The sequence below is a fragment of the Plasmodium vivax genome, chromosome 14, assembly GCF_000002415.2.
Source record: "Plasmodium vivax chromosome 14, whole genome shotgun sequence".
NCBI lineage: Eukaryota > Apicomplexa > Aconoidasida > Haemosporida > Plasmodiidae > Plasmodium > Plasmodium vivax.
In genome coordinates, this window is record NC_009919.1 from 2883232 (window position 1) to 2899259 (window position 16028).

Consider the following 16028-nt stretch of genomic DNA (forward strand, 5'->3'; position numbering starts at 1 on the left):
GCGTAGCTATTTTGTATGTGACATATGCATATGGCTACTTTCCCCCCGAGGCGCCGAAAGGGTCAAGGGAGAGCGGTAAGCGGTAAGTGGTAAGCGCTAACTGCTAAACGTGAAATGCCTTTTCCGCTAAACTTTTAGGAAGTCCATATTTACACAGACGTGCGAGAAACGGAGTTGTCGCAAAGTGACATCCTCTTTTGTTCCTGAAAATTCACCCGCGTAGTACTTACAAATTTTTCTATACAGCGCAGCCTGAGCAATTTGATTTCCAGTGTCATGCCATACCTTCTTAATGATGAGAGGCATAACATGTACTTAGTTATCTCGTCACAGTTGCGATCGTGTCAAATTAAATCTACTTCTTTTTCGATTAATTTTAATCTGAATTTTTTTTTTTTTTTTAAATGCGTTATCTCGCTTAGTGATATGCTCAGAGGCCAAAGAGGGGGCAGCTTACGTGATATACGTATATCCTCCGCCTGTTTGACAATTCCGCAGGGAGGAACACCCCCACAGAACAGGCGCACTTTTATTGTGCAATAACGGATGTGGGGGTATTCGAGCCTGAGCTGGCACAAGGACCATCTTAAAAAAAAGAGAAAAAAAAAGAAAAAGAAAGAAAGAAAAGCCATTTTAAAGCGTCACAAATGTGTAAAGGCTCAGAATGGCACAAACGAGCAGGTAGTTGACAACATATTCAGTACCTTTTGGAAGGAGCCGCCCATCTGTGGATAAAAATCCCGGCGCGAATTCGACTTGTTCGCTTTGCGAATGTGCAAAGGGGTAGTCGGCAAAGGGGCAGTCGGCAAAGGGGCAGTCGGCAAAGGGGCAGACGTGCAATCGGCTAATCCGCAATTGGTCGAATGGGCGAATGCACGCCCAGCTCTTTTAAGAACGCCCCTTCTCCCCATGTTCGCAGATTTATTCGACCACAATCGCAAAGTGCGCATGTGGCATAGGGTACATAAGTGAACATCTAAGCATTTTCCAAATTGCGGAACTCTCACTAGTTGAGCAATTGAAAGGGGAAAAGAATCGGGAGTAGCTACTCCCACTAGCCGCGTTTTTCTGTCAATTTTGTTTTGTTCCTTTTTTTTTTTTTTTTTCCCTACGTGATTGGTCCGTTTGGTATGCCTTCCACACAGTGCCGGTACCGCTTTGCCGCTACGTCAGGCAGGAGACGAATCTTCTAGCACGTCGCAGTAGGGCAATCTCAAACTAGACGGGAAAAAGTATAAACACGGCAATCTGTCACGATGGGTGATAACCTGGATAAAATATTTTCCAAGAAGGAACGATTTTTCAAAGAAATAATTGAAACGAACTGCATATTTGTGAAGGCGCTAAAGAACTGGGTTGGCACGAATTACATCGCGAGGTTGAAGCTGAAAAAGGAGGCCCTCAAGCTGACCCCCAAGTTGCTGATAAACCGGACCAAGTCGAGTAGGGGAAATGAGCGGGGCGAGCGGGGTTAGCGGCGCGGATATGGGCGCCGCCGTGTACGCAGTGAGCCCCCCGTGCGCACATGGTCTTACGCTCACGTTTGTTTGTCTATCTGTTTGCCAGTTTGTTTGCTTGTTTATCAATTCATTTGCCAATTTACTTCCAATTTGTTCATTTTCCCCCCTTTGCAGAGGCCAGCCGGTGCCGAGTGTGCGGATTCGCCATCGAGAAGAACAACCTGCGCATAGGATACCCGACGAAGGACCCCAGGGGGAACTACGGCTTTATAAGCTGCTGGGTCCACCTGGACTGCAGCAAGAAAATCCTCTACGCCATTTTGTACACGCAGGAAAATGAGCCACACTTGAAGGCCTACCTGAACAACTCGGAAGGGAAGAAGGCGTGTGAGGGGAACTACAATTTGCATGAACGGTTCATATATGAAAATATTAATTGGGAATTTTTTTTCGGAGGATTTGACGAATTGGAAGATGAAGAAAAGGAAAAGTTAAAGGAAACGGCCAAGCCGTGTGAAATGAAAAATGGGATGATGGGGAGGAACAGTTTTGAAGCGCTGATAAATCAGGAGAAGGAAGCATTGAGCTCGAGCAATTTGATTAAGCAAGAAAGTCGAGTTATTCAAAATGAATTAAAAATTCCTAAGGAGCTTAAATTTGATTTGCTGGAGTATCAAAAGGAGGGAGTCTCATGGATGATTAACCAGGAACAGTCCAGCGTTAAAGGGGGGATCCTGGCCGATGAAATGGGCATGGGGAAAACCATACAGGCCATTACGCTAATTCTGTGCCAGAAGATTAATAAATTAAAGGGGGAATCGGAGGGGAAGTGCGAGGAGCCAAAAATGGAGTGCGCTGCGGGGGGCGGCCAGGCCAAAGTGAAGGAGGAGTCGGAGAGCAGCGTGGTGGTTATTAGCAGCGGGGCCGACGGCTCCGAGGGCGCAGCGAGTGTTAAGAAGGAGAACCCTAAGAAGAGAAACTCCAAGAAGGGAGCACCAAAGAAAAGGGGTACTCCAAAGCAGGAACAACTCCCTCACAAGGGCACCCCCAAAAGCGAAACTGCGGAAGACACCCCGCAAGTTAAAACAGACGAGAGCCAAGGGCAGACACTCATCATTGCCCCCATTGCAGCGGTAATGCAGTGGAAATCAGAAATAGAAAAGTTCATCCAGGGGGATATCCTAAAGGTGTACGTGTACCATGGAAGCGTAAAAAAGGTATCATTTGAGGAATTGAAAAAATATGACATCATTATTACGTCTTATGCCATGGTAGAGGTGCATTTTAGAAAAATAATTAACAAGTATAAAGTTTCCTGTGAGTATTGTGGCAGGCTATATCTGCCCAGCACACTGGTGATTCATAAAAAGTACTTTTGTGGGCCAGATGCCGTCAGAACGGAAAAGCTAAAAAAGAGAAAAAAAAAAAACAAAGACACGGCACTTGTGGCTATGAAAAAGTTTGACGATAATTTTGTGCCGACTCCTAGGAATGTCCTCCTGGAGATAATGAATGAAAGTAGGAGCGACAGTAAGGGGGACAAAGGTGAAGAGGCCCCTTCGAGAGGGGGCAGGGGGAAAAGAGGTAGCCCCCCAAAGGGGGAGAATCGTAGCAGAGGGGGGAGCAGAAGAAACGGCAGACGCGACCAACGCGAAAGCGATGTGATCGTTCTCAGCTCGGGGGAGGAGCCCCCAGAAAGCGACATCAGCTCCGCGTCGAACAAGCCGGTGTATTCCCCCCTGACGAGGAAGACGTCCAGCAGAGTGATAGACCTGTGCAACTTGGGATTCGAAAAGGACGTAATTGACAAGATGGTTAGCAGCACACACAAGGGAAAGGGAAAAAACAAAAGAAACATAAAATGGAATGAAGTCATCAGGGATATATTGCAAAACGAGTTGTACACCGTCGATATGAATAGCCGCTGTAAGGATGTGCTGAGGGATATTTACCTAGGCGATAGGGCCTTAGAACAGGAGGACTTGAAGAGGCTAAACATGGGGGAACTGAAAGTTGTGCTGATAACGATGGGAAAGCATATTTTTGGAACGAAGGTTGAGCTCATCAACAGGGTTTTAGTGTCGACCAAGTATATAAGGCAGGAGCTGATGATGGCGAAGGGGGAAGTGCATAGAGAGGTACTGAGCGAGGTGCAGAGTGAAGTGCCTGCCAAATCGGAGGGCACAGAGAAAGGGGTAACGCTCAGTAGTAGGAGCAGCACCGTTTCGAGCGCACCCGTATTGAGGATGACGCGTGGTGGCAGCAGTGGTGGCGGAACTGCCTCCCACGTGGGGGATCCCCTGGATGGTGAGGATAACCGTGGCGGGGAAAACGGAAGGGCGAAGCGGAGCAAAAGTGGCCGAGTGCGCCGGGGTGGGGCGAAAGGTAACCCCGTCAGGAGGAAGACAACTGAGGGGAGTTCCTGCACGTTGAGGAAGGCCAAAGCCAAGAGGAGCAACAGTTCGACCGCCAAGGTGGTGAAGCCGACGGCTAAGAGGAGCAACAGTTCGACCGCCAAGGTGAAGTTGAAGCGGAGAAGGCGAAGCAGTAGCAGCGCAGTGGACGCAAGTCTCAGCCCAAGGGACAGCGATGAGTCGTTTAGGATAGACCAACTTGGCAGCGATGCGGAGGCGTCGTCGTCGTTTTCGTCCTGGGGGAGCAAGGTGAAGAGGGAAAGCACGAGTGGTGCGTACGACAGGAGTGGTGCGTGCAACTCGAGTGATTCGCACAACTCAGCCGAATCGCGCAGCTCTACCGAGTCGCACAGCTCAGCCGAGTCGTACGGCTCGATCATGGCTGAAAAGGCGAAGAGGAAAAGGAGGAGCCAGAAGAGGGGCGAAGCGAACATTTTCGACGAGAGCGCCCTACACCAGATACAGTGGAACAGAATCATCTTAGACGAAGCACACAGAATCAAAAATAGAAACACATCAACGACGCAGTCGATTTTTAATTTGAAGTGCTCAGGTTATCGCTGGTGTTTGACAGGAACTCCATTGCAAAACAGAATTGGAGAGTTATATAGCTTAATAAGATTCCTTGAGTTTTACCCCTACGCGTATTACTTCTGTTCTAAGAAGGACTGTAAATGTATGCTGCTGAACTACGAAATGAAGGACAATAAGTTTTGCTTCCTCTGTGATCACTCGAGGATTAACCACTTCAATTATTTTAATAAACGGATTCTGAGACCTATACAGCTGTTTGGGTACAACGGGGAGGGAGTCTCCAGCATGCATTATCTGAAAAGCGAAGTGTTAGACAAAATTTTATTAAGGAGAACCAAAGGGGAACGGAAAAATGACATCAAATTGAGGCCTTTGCAGATTAGAATTAGGAAGGATAAGCTATCAAATGAGGAAAAAGATTTTTATGAATCCCTTTACAAGCAAACGTCAACCCAGTTTGACACGTATGTGAAGTCAAACACTGTTTTGCATAACTACGCACATATTTTTGATCTGCTGAGCAGATTGAGACAAGCTGCTGATCACCCGTATTTGATTTTGTTTGGGAATTCCTTCCTGAGTGACCCCTCGGGGAAATTCATAAAAAAGAATTCGTCCATCATCCCGGCCATTTCGAACGACTACGTGTGTGGCATCTGCCTGGAGAATGTGCCCAAGAAGATCAACGTGAGCACCAAGTGCAACCACAATTTTCACAGGGCTTGTTTGAGGCAGTATATTGAGAGTTTCCAGGGGGGGGGTGGCCCGGCGGGGGACGCGCATGGGGGAGGCGATGTGCATGGTGGTGGCATTGTTCATGCTCATGATGATGATGTGCATGGCGGTGGCGATGTGCGTGGTGCCTGTCGAGGGCCGCGCCCCGGCGCAGTGGCCAAAGCGCGCACCTTCCATTTGGGGGACGACGCAGGGGAGAACGGAGGGAGTCTCTACGACATAAACGAAATCGTGTTCAATGAAGAGCCCTCCATGAGTAGCACCACCAACGAAGCAGATGGAAAGAAGCTAAACAGAAAAGCCAACTCAATTTCAGTCGTAAAATTTAAAGATAAAGAAAAGAAACAATTCGTCAGTCTGTTAAGTAACGAAGAAACAGCAGTGCAGGATTTACCTCTGGGGTGTCCAGTGTGCTACGTCCCCCTGACCGTCGATTTTAATTTGCTCAACCAAGTGGAAGAACAGGATGATGAAGAAATAATTGTGTGCAAAGAGGAAACAACTTATATTAACAAAAGCTTTATAAACCGAATTAATACAAATGAGTATCGCACCAGCACCAAGATAGAAGCCGTATTTGAGGAAATACAAAATGTAATGAAAACAACGGATGATAAGTGCCTAATTTTTTCACAATATTGCTCTATGCTTGATCTGATTGAATACCATTTGAAGAAACACAACATTATTTGTTCCAAATTGCTGGGTTATATGTCCATGGTGTCTAGGAATAATATTCTTTACAGTTTTAATGAGGATAAGCATCTTCGTGTTTTGCTCATCAGTTTGAAGGCCGGTGGAGAGGGACTCAACTTGCAGGTGGCCAACCGAATCTTCATCGTTGACCCGTGGTGGAACCCCGCTGCGGAGCTGCAGGCTATTCAGAGGGCCCATCGGATAGGGCAAACAAAAACCGTGTACGCCACGCGCTTCATCATTGAGAACACCGTTGAGGAGAAAATCGTCCAGCTGCAGAATAAGAAGCAGCTCGTGTTCGACTGCACCATTGGGGACTCTGGCAACGCGATGCAGAAGCTGACCAAGGAGGACTTGGCGTTTCTCTTCCACGCCTAGGGGCGCAGCGCGGCCATGCATGTTTCATTTTCCTTCCATTTTGCGAGCGCATGTGTGTGCTATATGCGCGGTACTTTTTTTTGTTTTTTTTGAAAAAATGGACAATCGGCCGTCATCGCGCGGGGGGCAGGCACAAATGGGGCGTTCCCCAAAGGGGAGAGTTAAGTATGACAAACGGGGCGGTGGAGGAACGAAACGAGGAAGGCATGGAAAGGGAAAACGGGGGTACCACTCATGAGAGGGTTGGGCATGAGGGGCTGCTTTTGTGATTGAAAAAAGGACGAAAAAAAAAGCAGCAAAAGTGGGGACAGCAGCAAAAGTGGCGAACGCAGCAAAAGTAGCGAACTCAGCGAGATGGCAGCGCTGCTTCGCCGCTCCGCTGCTCCGCTGCGAGTTTCACCAAATGGCGACGTTCCCGTCCGCGTGAATTGTGCAGAGGCTGCCGCCCGGCAGCCAGTGCGCGCCGTTCACTTGGCCAAGCTCGTCGTTAACAACGCTGGCGTAAGAATGCGTCACGACATCGTGCGCAATTAAGGTGTAGGGGAAGGTGCAAATCAGCTCATTCGCGTCAGCCGAGAAAACAGGGGCACACGTGGGACTTTCATTTTTTAAAAAATCTGGATTTTCGAGGCACTGAAAAAAATTAATTTTATTTGCGTTTAGCAATTTGGTTTTCCCCCCGATGGACTGTATTGCTATTAGTCGATCATCTGGGGAGTAACTCACACCGGAAATTGCATCGTCAAAAATGTTCTTTTGATATAATGCGGCCTGGGATACGCCTCTGTTGTGGATTCTCACATCGTAGCATATGACTGAACCGGAGCGCGTCCCAATCAGGACAAGTGGCTGCTTGTTTGCTTTGCACGAACAGGTAATCGCATCGTTTACGCAAAGTAAGCTATACAGACTTCCCCTTTCCATGTGGAAAAATTTTACCGTTTTGTCTAAACTGGTTGAGTAAAAAAAAGGGCTCTCTGTTGGGGAGCCACTTGGGGAGAGCTCCTTTTCGTAACTGAGATGGTGCAGAAAATGAAGCGATGTTATTTTTTCGTCATGGGCGTGGTACCACTTTTCAACTTCGCTACTTTCGTTATTTACTAAGCAGATGGCATGGCTGCTTAGGGAGAGTAGGGAGTATCTGCTGGAGGGGTGTACGCACACATTGGTGGCTGCGATTTTCTGGGCAGCTATCTGGAAACGTTTGATGCAGGTCAGCTTGTTTTTTTCTATCTTTACAAAGGCGACGCTTCCGTCCTCTGCGCAGGTGACGAGCGTGTCATTTGGGTGTGCAACCCAAGCCGCAGGCATGGCGGCCGGCCGGGGGTCCCTCAGCTCGGAGTGGTCTCCACCGCCACGAACGCTGCTAGCACGGCCAACGCCGCTACCCCCGCTAACGATGTCCACATCACTGCCGCAGTCGTTGTTGTAGAAAACTGGCGACGTTCCACTCGCACCACGATTTGTTACCCTTGATGAGCTCAACTGGTTCTCACTATCGGAGGGACAGCCGGGGTGCCTTCCCCCCCATTTTGCCCTCACATGTTGGTGTGAATCTACCTGGGGACATCCTCCCGGGAAGGCGCTAACGCAGAGGACACTGCTGCTCGTGTGCACATTTAGGCGTCCCTTTATCTTCTGAAAACGGTGTCTACGTAAACCGTTGCTAACGAATTGAGTTCGATCATTTGACGGGGAATGGCATCTTCCATTCGCACGGCAGCCATTTCGGAGATTCATCGCGCCCACGTGGCTGTGGTTTTCCCCACCGTTTTGAAAAAAGGAACCCTTATTGTGTGCTACCTCCACATCCTCTCGCAAAACGCTGTATTTGCTTTTCCCACTTGCATGTGGTGCTTCCGACGGGGGTGCGTTTCCCCCCCATTGGGACTTCTCCCCGTGGGGAATGTCCTGACGGGGGGGCAGCTCTTCAGCATGGGTACTACTTCTACCCAGTATGGCTAACAAATTGTTTTTTTTTTTTGCAAAAATGTTGTTCTTACCATGCGAATGGTGAGTATCCGCCCGAGGTTCCCCACAGCTATGATAGCCATGCATGTAGTGTAGTTTGTCCCAGTAGAGGGTTAAAAAAAATTTCTGTTTTTTAGGAAACCTCCCTTTGGGCGTTTTGCTTTTCTCTGAAAGGAGGGAATAACTGGCCTTACGATTTCGCATATGTCTGTGCACTTTGCTTAGCTGACGTCTGTACGCTTTCTTAATTTTTAATAGACACTCAAGGAGTTTTTCATTTTCTATTTTTTTCTGTAGTAACTCATTTCTGATGGCAAAGTACTCCTTCTCGAGATTCTTTTTGCACGTTTTGAGTTGGAAGGCTTCTTTCCATATTTTGAAATAGGAGAGTCTGATTGCGTCGAATTCGTTCATTACTTTTTGGTTTTTCTTTTGGCTCAAATTGATTTTCCTCTTAAGGGATACGTTAGAGCTGGCGTACAATTTGATGTCCTTCTTTTGTCTACTAAGAACGTTTTGCAGTTTGCATAACTTTTCCTTTTTGTCATTGAGTTGTTGTTCCTTTTTCACAAGTGCGTCATTCAACGTTTTATTTTGTTTTTTTAAAATGTTGAGGATTTTTTTTTTTTCATATAGGCCGTTTTTCAGGAGAAGTATCATTTCGTCTGCTTTTGCCTTTTCCTTAATGACTTGGAGGAATTCCCCTTTGGAGACTCCATTTGTTGTGAGGCTGTCCTGCGTTTTGGCCGTAGCTCCTGACGGGGTTGCCCCTCCTGGGGATCCCTCCGTGGTGCCATCATTCGCCGACGCTACGCTGAGTGAGATGTCCCGATTTGTAACACTGTCTCCACCGTAATCCTCACGCTGCGTATAGCAGTGGTTCAAAATGTTGGGAATGAAATTTTCCCGATTGGAAAGTGAGTTGCCCAAATGTTTGCCATTCAGCAAGAACACATTTTCTGATGTGAACGATGCGATGATGGCTGTCAGTTTGTTTTTTTCATCCACAAGGGAATTGTACGAGGTTAGTACTTCTTCGTATCTCTGGCTCTGCGCTGCGTTCCTCCGTTTCATGCGTTGCAAAATTGTGTTTTTCCAATCTTGGGCCATTGTTCGTCAGGCGGAGTGTGGGCGATCTGCGCGATGCATGTGTTGGCCAGCGAGGGGGTAGTTAAGGCTCCATGTGTGGAAGTGCGTAACGAAGTAACTATGTAACTATGTAACTAAGTAACTACGTAACTGCGTAACTACGTTTGAGTGTATACATTCCATGGGGGGGTAAACTTCAAATAGGCTTTAGCGCGAGCCGCGGTTGCTGACGGCGCGCGCAGTTCTTATATCATGCCTTCAGGCAATTAGGGGGGGCGAAAATGATGATGCGGAACTGCCCCTTAGGTTTGTATAAGAATAAGTGGGCCACGCGCGGGACGTAAAAAAAAAAAAAGATCTTTTGCATAACGTGTCACATACGGTCAGCAGCAAAGGTAAAATGTACGAACAGTACTGGTGACACGCTGCGCACAGCTGGTCATCTCACCAATTGGGGAGAGGGGAATATGTTCATACTTGACCGTTGCAAAAATTTTCCCCGTCTGAACAGTTTTTTTTTTTATTTTACAAAATGGGCATTTAAAAAAATAAAAAAAATCGTCAACTTGTCCACATATTAATGGAAGGATCCCCCCAAGATGGCAAAAGTTAAATGCCTCTCCTGCAACGTAGTATGTTATGCCCCCTTTTTTCCTGTTATACGGTTTGGGAGAAAAAGCAGAAACTTTGCTGTAACGATATGATCCGCTTGGACCATTACAAAATTGTGGATGCAGGAATTGCCTCCTTATCAACCATGCGTTGTGCTTAAGTGATCATTCGCTTTGGTTCCTCACAAAAGGGAAAATGAAAAATGGTGGGAACAAACCACGTATGAAATAAATCGGCAGGAGTTTTTTTTTTTTTTTTTTTCTTTTTTCCAAAATGGCTAGTCATGCAGTGGCAGATTTGCCCCCGCGCATAATACGTAAGTCTGTGCAGGCATGAAAATGGGGGCAGTTGCGCCGCAGTACTGTCATTTCATCGTACTATCACGTTGTAGTACTGTCATTCCATCGCGCTGTCACGCCGTCGTACAGTCATGCCATCTTATAGCTACCTGAACATACAGCATTCATACGTGCAAGTGCGCCACGTTGCTCTGGGAGACCAAACAATTCAAAATGGAAAAAAAAAAAGGAAAAAAAAACAGTCGCCTGTGAGGAAAAACACGATAAAAGTCATTGTTAATCAGGTTGGACAAGCCGCATGTAAAGAATATCCATTTTTCGAAATGCTCTTCTTTATTATCCGCATAAATTTACATAGCGCTCATGATGGCCATGCCTTTATGAATTTTTTCCCTAATTTTATGCCAACTTTATGCCAATTTTTTGCCAATTTTTCCCCGCTTCCCCATTTTTGCTAATATTCGTGCAGGGAGAAATTTGGGTGGGCGTCCTTCAAGCTGTCAATGATGTTCTGTTTCCGCGGGGGCAGAAGGGGCAGGGAAAAAAAAAAAAAAATACATACATATGTACATATATATATATATACATATTATAGGAGCGATGAGATGATGCCGAATGAACCCCCTTTTGCGGTTCCACCATGACACATGACTGCATGGCGATATGCATATGCCGCCAGTTTGCTTGCCTGCACGATGTCCTTTTTTTTCGTTGGGTCAGCGTCATCCACCCTTGTTGGGGAGCTGTTCGACTTATTTTTCCTTTTAAAAAACCTGTGAAGTGCAAGAGACCAGGAAATAAATTCATCATGGGGTACATTCCCGTGGCAGGGTTGCGAAATTGGCAAAAGGTGCAGCAGAGTTAAAAGAGAAAAGTGACGCAGGTTTCGTCTTACATGTATTCTCCCAGCCACACTTCCTTGGCCTCTTCACAGCTGCGCAAGGGGGGGGGGAAATGAGAGGGAAAGAAATTTCCCATCGTTATGTAGCTCATGCGTTTTGCATTCTGGGGGAAGCAATATTCATACGCGCAACATAAACAGCGTATGAAAAGCGCTAAACAAAATTTGAACAATTGATCAATTGATCAGTCGCGTGGGAACGCATTAATCTGTTAATTTTTACTCAGTTGGATCGCTAAGCCTTTTGTCTTTTATCAAAAAATTCACTTTTGTGTTCTTCGTCAAGCGCTTCCAACACGGCTCCTTCGGGGGGATGTTGGGAAGGTTGGGAAGTGCCACATGAAGGTGTTCACATAACTTAAGTGTGAGCAAAAATAAAAAAGCGTAACAAAATAATGCGCAGCTAACCTTGACCCGTTTCTCAATTTGCATCTTTATCCCGCTGTCCAATGAGGTGTAGGAACATTTCTGAGTGTGCGTTTGAGTTTGTGTTTGTGTGTAAATTGGAAATGTAAGAAAAGGCAGCGTGAAAAAAGAGGTGAGGTGGTAATGTATCCCACCGAGAGGCGGTTCACTGCGTATTCCTCATGAATGGCGGCGCCGTGGAGAATTATTTGTGGAGTACCACCGAAGGTACCTACCTCTGGGATGATTGGTCTTAGTAAATCTAAGCTAAATTCGACGCTCTGACCCTGCTTGTTGGGCACTGTGAGGTGTATGTTACTGTAGCGGGGGGGAGAAGGTAAGACGTTGCACGGGTGGAGGAGTGATCATATCTGCTGCGTTAATATTTTCCTTTCTGCTCGGACTGTATCCAGTGGGGATGGACGTGCAACGATGGTGATAAACGATGGTGATAAACGATGGTGATAAACGATGGTGATAAACGATGGTGATAAACGATGGTGATAAACGATGGTGATAAACGATGGTGATAAACGATGGTGATAAACGATGGTGATAAACGATGGTGATAAACGATGGTGATAAACGATGGTGATAAACGATGGTGATAAACGATGGTGATAAACGATGATGATGAACGATGAGTGATATTTTTTTTTTTTTGAAATAGCGTTTTCTCTCGTGCTTCTCCCCCCCAGTGGTTTTTATCACCTTTCCGTAAATTCCACCTTTTCCCCTTTGACGGACGGGATGGAAATAATGAGCGTCAACTTCTTTGAGCTTTGGCCCCATCTAACGGTTGGAAATTCATCTCTACGAATTGTAAAAATTGTGTGGTGGGATGAAGAGAAAAGTACCCAACAGGTGGTGAGGCATATGGGATGGAGTCACCATAGACGGACTGCTCCCTTAACATATGCATTGCGTAAAAAAAAGACGCCCCCATAGCATGAACACTCACGGCGATGATGTAGAACCAAGTGTGGCAAACCATAGAAGGCAAAGGAACGTCATCCCAGTCATTTTAACAAATCTGACAATTTGTGGACGGTACATTTGTGCATATATTTTTTTAACAAGAAAAATTCACTGCGCATATGTGACTTCACAGTTGGGGTCACGCAAAAAAGTAAATTACGGATTTTAAATTTTGAAAGCATATGGAATGGCAAAAAGGGGAAAATGAAATGTGTGGTCTTAAATCGTTTTGCTTTTTTCTGGCAATCCCGCGGAAAGAATAAATTTGTAAGAGTAAACCTGCGCAATTAACTACGTACAGTATAGGCACACGGAACATTTTGCAAAAAAAAAAAAAAAAAAAAAATAGTGTAGAGCAACGAAGCGCAGTATTTGGCTCAGCGAAAAAAGAGATATACATGTTCATTACGTGGGTTTCTTTTCCTTAGCAAAATTATCATGCTATGGACGAATTCGACGCAAAATAATTTTTTTTTTTTTTTTTACAAAATTTGGACAAAGTACACTCGTTCGTATTTTATGTGTTCACCAGACTTGTGCTTTTTAAGGCAAACAATTGCGGAGTAAATCTGTTCTACGAGATGTCCCTACCTGTGTGTGCAAACGTATGTGTGTGTGCGCGCTATCGTTGAGACAAATTGAGAGTTGTATCATCGCTTAGGTTAATAATGCGCGTGATAAGCACAATGACAAAAGGAGAGTAACACACAGTTGGGTGAAGACAAAATTTGGAACTCCCTTTTGAATCCTTTAAGGTTTCCCCATTTCCCCCCCATTCATGTATACGGTTGGAAGGACGAAAACGAAAAGGTGATGAGTTCATCACACTGTTTTGTGGCGATGCTGTGTGAGTTGTAAAATATCTTTTTGTGTCCTACTTTGAAAGAGAAAAAAAATTCCTCCTGGATAGAACAGGTGAGAAAGGGTAGAATAAAAAGACCCCTTTTTTTTTTCCTTTCCCATTTTGCAATTTGGGCATATACTGCCTATCCCTTTTTGCTAACACCTGCGCTATACAAGAAGTTCCATTTCGATTGGGCCCTCCCTGTTAGCAGCGTAGAAAAGGTAGCCAACACAAAGGGAATAATTCTGGCTCGTCAATGTTTCCCTTATACGTTGTTCTTCATTGTGAAATTGAAGCACACTTGTTGGCCTTTTTTTTTTTTTTTCACATCCTTGACGTTCAAAGTGGTAAAACGAAAACAGGGTTGGCAGGATGGCATGTTGCACAGGAGAGCTGGTAACTCCTCTAGGGGCAGACGCTGAGGAGCGGCTGATTCGGTCGCTCCACATTGGTTCGCAGCCCGCCGTTGTGTATATACCTACCTGCATATGTAAATGTTCATATATGTCTACGCTCCATTTCGCGGGGAAGAAAAATCTGGGGGTGCCCCAACGAACTGCAATCCATTTTGTGCGTAAAAAAAAAAAACAGCCTTTTCTAACACTTAGCCTGCGTAATTTCTCATTTTTTTGTTTCCATTTGGGAATAGTGGCGGCGTCACTCGGTTTGATAGTTTCCCCTGCACAGTTTTACTTTTTTCGATGCGTGGGACAATCGCGGAGGTTTCCCCACGATAGCTGCATACGGAGGGGCCGGGCCACAAATAGCGAGCGCGTTTACAGCCTTTGGAGCAATTTCCCCACGCTTGGAAATTTCAAAAGGTAAAAAAAATTGGAGGAAAAAAATGGAGAAACACTGTTAAGCGGGAAAAAGGCAAAATTCCCTTTTGCGTTTTTTTTGGATCCGTTTTTCCCATCTTTATTTTTATTTTAATTTTTGTTCTTTTTTTTTTTTTTTTTTCTGCACTTCGTGTTCTCACCACTGTGAACCATTCGAAGCATCACAGCGAACAGTCGCGAGGCACCATTTTTGCAACGATTTTATAGCAAATGGTGAAAGAAAAGTGAACAAGGCGATAAAGCAAAGCGGTTAGTGGAAATTGCCCAGTGGAAAATGCTCATCGAAAATTACTCAGCGAAAATTCGCCAGTGAAAATTGCGCAGCTGTGAATAGGCTGAAAAAAACGGGAGAAATTCTGATGAGCCGTCATTTTGCCAATCGTAAAGCGACGCCATGTAAGAAAAAGTAAAAAAATATAAGTGTACGTACTGGTACATGTAAATTTGTACCCATATATTATATGCATATATTTGTGCTTGCCGAAGGAGGCGAACGCGCTTCTGGCCTGCAGAACGCCGTGGAAGATATCCTTTCGCCCTTGTACATACGGCGCATTCGCGTTTGCCACGCTCGCCCGGCACAAAAGGTACAACATAGAACAGATAAAAAGGAGCCATAAATGGGGAAGCAAAGCGAGTCAACGCCTTTCAAGAATTTCAACTCGTCCAGGAAAACGAACGGTACCAACTCGGCCAGTCCCACAAGTTCGGATCGAGAAAATTCGGAAATTGGCTTCCAAAATAGCAGAAGCGATTTGTTGAAGCATGCGGGAAGTAGAAGGAAGAGCAATCACAAGTTTTATTCCTACTCGCGGAAGTTCATAACCGTTTTGAGTAAAAATGCATATCTTTGAGGGGTTCTCTCGGCGCCCCTGCGATGGGGCCATCTGCGAGGAAACGCCACTTTTGAGAAAATGCCATCTGTGAAAAGATGCCATTTGTGAGAAAATGCCACTTATGTTGGCGAAAGGGCGACTTGCGTCCCATTGGGGCGTATGGACAAATGGGGGGACGTTTTGTCAACCCTTTGCAACTCGCGGGCGTAGCACGTGGAGCGCTTACCACTGCGCGGAAGAATCTTTCGTGCGCGTTGTTAATTACATTTGTGAAGTTGTGAAGTTGTGAGGCAGGGAATTTGCCGTTCCACGTATTTTTTTTTTGTTTTTTTGCACCCCTCCGTTGGTCCAGCGCCCCCCCATTCGCTGGCACTTTCATTTTTTTCATTTTTTTCTTGTGTTCCCTTTTTTTCAGACTACATATTTTGCATCCTAGGAATTATATGCGCGTGGGGAGCCATAGTAGGAACATAACGATGGGGAATGTTCCCCTCATCAGCGACATCGCATACGTTGTGGCGAAACAGCGCGCAGACACACACATGTATAAAAAAGCAATTAAGTTATTCCCATCGTTTTTTTATTTTTTTAATTTTTTATTTTATTTTATTTTTTTTGCTCATTTCAGGACTCGCTCGTTCAGGTAATTTCCGGAAGGCAAGTGTACCTGTCGCTGGCGTGCTACTCCACCATTCTGTTTTTGGCCCTGGCGTTCCTAATGTTATACACTTACTTCCTGGATAGGGATTATCGACCATGTGATTTTTTTTGAAGTGATCAATTCGTTTGTTTATCCCGCTGAGTTTTATTATATTATATTTTATTTTTATTTTTTTTTGTTAAAATGGGTGCGTGAGAATGTCTTGGGGTTTGAAGATGGGCCCACTGGAATGGGTAACTTGCTTTTGCTAAGCTGCTGCGTTTTTATTTTAAAATTTTTTTTTATTTTTTTATTTTTTCCCCCCCGCGAACGTTCGGCGTGGCAACAGAACGAACCTGTACACGCGGAGTTTGCTTTTTCCTTTTAAGGGGAAGAA

General features: G+C 45.5%; 3 protein-coding genes across 3 annotated transcripts; 2 read left to right on the top strand and 1 right to left on the bottom strand.

Moving 5' to 3' along the window:
- Window positions 1-1256: 1256 nt before the first annotated feature.
- On the top strand, window positions 1257-6217 carry PVX_101435 (DNA repair protein rhp16, putative; the record flags this gene model as incomplete). Its single annotated transcript, XM_001613984.1, has 2 exons — window positions 1257-1443; window positions 1635-6217. The coding sequence occupies 2 exons, from the start codon at window positions 1257-1259 to the stop codon at window positions 6215-6217; spliced, it is 4770 nt and encodes a 1589-aa protein (XP_001614034.1).
- Window positions 6218-6613: 396 nt separating this feature from the next.
- PVX_101440 (hypothetical protein, conserved) lies at window positions 6614-9449 on the bottom strand (the record flags this gene model as incomplete). The annotated part of the gene is made up of 1 exon (XM_001613985.1): window positions 6614-9449. Exon 1 carries the CDS (start codon window positions 9296-9298, stop codon window positions 6614-6616), a length of 2685 nt encoding a protein of 894 aa, XP_001614035.1. The 5' UTR covers window positions 9299-9449.
- A 4203-nt stretch (window positions 9450-13652) lies between these two features.
- Window positions 13653-15957, top strand: PVX_101445 (hypothetical protein, conserved). Its single transcript, XM_001613986.1, has 3 exons — window positions 13653-14989; window positions 15407-15453; window positions 15620-15957. The coding sequence occupies exons 1-3, from the start codon at window positions 14776-14778 to the stop codon at window positions 15761-15763; spliced, it is 405 nt and encodes a 134-aa protein (XP_001614036.1). The 5' UTR covers window positions 13653-14775; the 3' UTR covers window positions 15764-15957.
- The last annotated feature ends 71 nt before the right edge of the window (window positions 15958-16028 follow it).